Below are 2,680 nucleotides of genomic sequence, written 5' to 3'. Positions count from 1 at the left end.
TAACAGAAAATGTGCAATATGCATTAAACCAAAATTTGACCGGTGCAAAAGTATGGGCACCCTTATCATTTTATTGATTTGAATTCCCCTAACTACTTTTTACTGACTTACTGAAGCACAAAATTGGTTTTGTAACCTCAGTGAGCTTTGAACTTCATAGCCCATTGTTATCAATTTCCCAATCCACATCAAGGTCAATGTCTGGGTCCTCAGTCCAATCCACTGCATCAATCCCACACAATGAGTGATGGTTCTGGAACCACCGTTTCAGGGGCTAAGAATTTTAAAGGGGTTAACACTCTGCTGGTGCAAGGCTCAACTCACCCAAAGGGCAAAAAAACTCTGCTGGTGCAAAGCTGAACTAAGTTAAGGGGCCTAAAACTTTGCTGGTAAGAGGCTGAAGTCAATCTCTGCTGGTAGCTCAGCTTATGGGCCTGTAATGTAATTTGGAAGGGCTCACGTTAAGGGCCAAAAAAGTGAATTTTGGAAGGTCTTACCACATACAAGGGGTGATCCAAAAGTAATGATAATTGGTTATTTCTAGTGAACACAAAAATAAAATGTCCTCTACTCGCTTAGGTACCCACTAGTTCAGAAAAAAATAAAATCACTTAAATAGGCCACGATTACCGGGAGCTACATTCATTTGAATACAAACTGCCGAGGAGTGAACATCAAAATGGAAAAAAACAAAATCAGAGCTGTCATCAAATACCTCTGCTTGAAAAAAAATGTCTACCAAAGATATACACAGTGACTTGGTGGAAACATTGGGGGACTCTTCTCCTCCATATTCCACAGTTGCATGCTGGGCCAAGGAGTTTAAGCTGGGAAGAACATCAACGGAAGATGAACATCGTGAAGGATGCCCATCCACGTCGCTCACTGAAGATAACGTGAAAAAAGTTGAAGTTGTATTGGCAGATAAAAGAGTGACTATCAGGCACGTAGCTAGGGTCACAGGGATCTCATATGGCAGTATTCAAAGAATCCTTACGAACGAATTGCATATGAGAAAGGTCTCCGCGCGTTGGGTGCCGAGAATGTTAACTGACGAGCAAAAGAAGAAACGAGTCGACATTTCAAGAGCAAATCTCAAAAAGTTTCAAGCAGATCAGGAAAATTTTTTGTCACGTTTTGTGACCATGGACAAGACCTGGATCCACCACTTTGATCCCGAAACTAAACAACAATCGATAACATGGAAACGAGGCAACGAACCGACACTGAAGAAATTCAAAGTGTCAAGCTCAGCAGGGAAGGTTATGGTGTCCGTTTTTTGGGATGCTGAAGGAATTATTATGGTGGACTATTTGGAGAAGGGAGCCACTATTACGGGCTCCTACTACGCAGAACAAATAAGAAGATTGCAGGAGGCTATCAAGGAGAAAAGACGCGGCAAACTGTGGGCTGGAGTGCTGTTTCACCAAGACAATACGCCAGCTCACAAAGCTGCAGTTGCCGTGGCTGCCGTCCAAGAAGCGGGCTTTGAACTGGTAGAATAGCCCCCTATTTGCCAGATCTAGCCCCCAATGACTTCTCTTTCCTCAGCTCAAGGAATACCTCCGGGGAAAGAAATCTGATGACGATAGCGACGTGATAACCACTGTTGGGGATTTTTTTGAGGGTCAAGATCAAGAATTTTTTTTCTAAGGGAAAACTAAGTTTAGAAAAGAGATGGACTTAATGTATAGACTTGTTAGACTACGTAGAAAAATAATTTTTACTATTTTCATTGTGTTTATTATTGATTATCATTACTTTTGGATCACCCCTCGTATCACACATACACAATGACAGTTAAGGGTGGGTACTGTTGGATTTCCCATTGCCTATTCCATCTGTGGTTGTCATGGGCAATGAGATTTAAAGCGGTGCTTGTTAATGTTTCTTTAGCTTAAATTTGGGAAAGAAAGAACGTTTCCAGGTATTTTCCCACTTTGATAGGTTTTTTTGAGTGTAGAAAGTGTGTAGTTGATAGGCTGTGATGGTAGGGTAAAACTGTGACTTGGGCTTGTTAGATGCCCCCAGACATGCTTCCCCTGCTGTCGCAGTTGCATTCCAGAGGTGTCGGCATCATTTCCTGGAGGTGTCATAGTGGATTTGGTGACCCTCCTGTCGAATTGTGGGTTCCCCTGAAACAAAGCATTTTTCTCCCATAGACTATAATGGGGTTCAATATTCGAATAGTCAAATATTGAGCGGCTATTCGAAACGAATATTTTACTGTTCACTCATCTCTAATAAATACAGATAAAAACACATGAAAATAAAGAGAAATAGTGTGTTTCATTACGTGCGTAATACATTGAAAGCAATAGGGGGGAAAAAAGCCTCCCTTTGATTTCAATGGGGAGCGCACGTATGCCGGCTCCCATTCAAGTCAACGGGAGCTGCTTTTAACGCGCTCATTCTGAATGTGTTTTTACGTTTAGAATGAGCGCAGCGTAACTGTGTGAAGGCTCCCTAAGAGTGCCTTCACACACCCCAGTGAAACCAACATTGGGAAAAATAAAAAGCAGCATTCAGTTTTTGATGTTACAAGTGAAAATTTAAATGTGCTAAAAAGGATGTGCTGGATGGCCAATTTTTTTTGCAACTTTACACCATAACTGGTGCATGCTTGTTTTACACAGCACACATCTGTTGTGTCCAAGACTTGCATCTATGTGAGCAGATT

At 41.7% G+C, this 2,680-nt stretch overlaps 1 protein-coding gene across 1 annotated transcript; it reads left to right on the top strand.

Annotated features, from left to right (window-relative positions):
- The first annotated feature begins 731 nt into the window (after positions 1-731).
- Positions 732-1,505, top strand: LOC142219198 (histone-lysine N-methyltransferase SETMAR-like). The gene has a single exon (XM_075288151.1). It carries the CDS (start codon positions 732-734, stop codon positions 1,503-1,505), a length of 774 nt encoding a protein of 257 aa, XP_075144252.1.
- The last annotated feature ends 1,175 nt before the right edge of the window (positions 1,506-2,680 follow it).

The sequence above is a fragment of the Leptodactylus fuscus genome, chromosome 10 (genome assembly GCF_031893055.1).
Source record: "Leptodactylus fuscus isolate aLepFus1 chromosome 10, aLepFus1.hap2, whole genome shotgun sequence".
NCBI classification, from domain to species: Eukaryota; Metazoa; Chordata; class Amphibia; order Anura; family Leptodactylidae; genus Leptodactylus; species Leptodactylus fuscus.
This window is presented reverse-complemented; position numbering and strand designations above follow the sequence as displayed.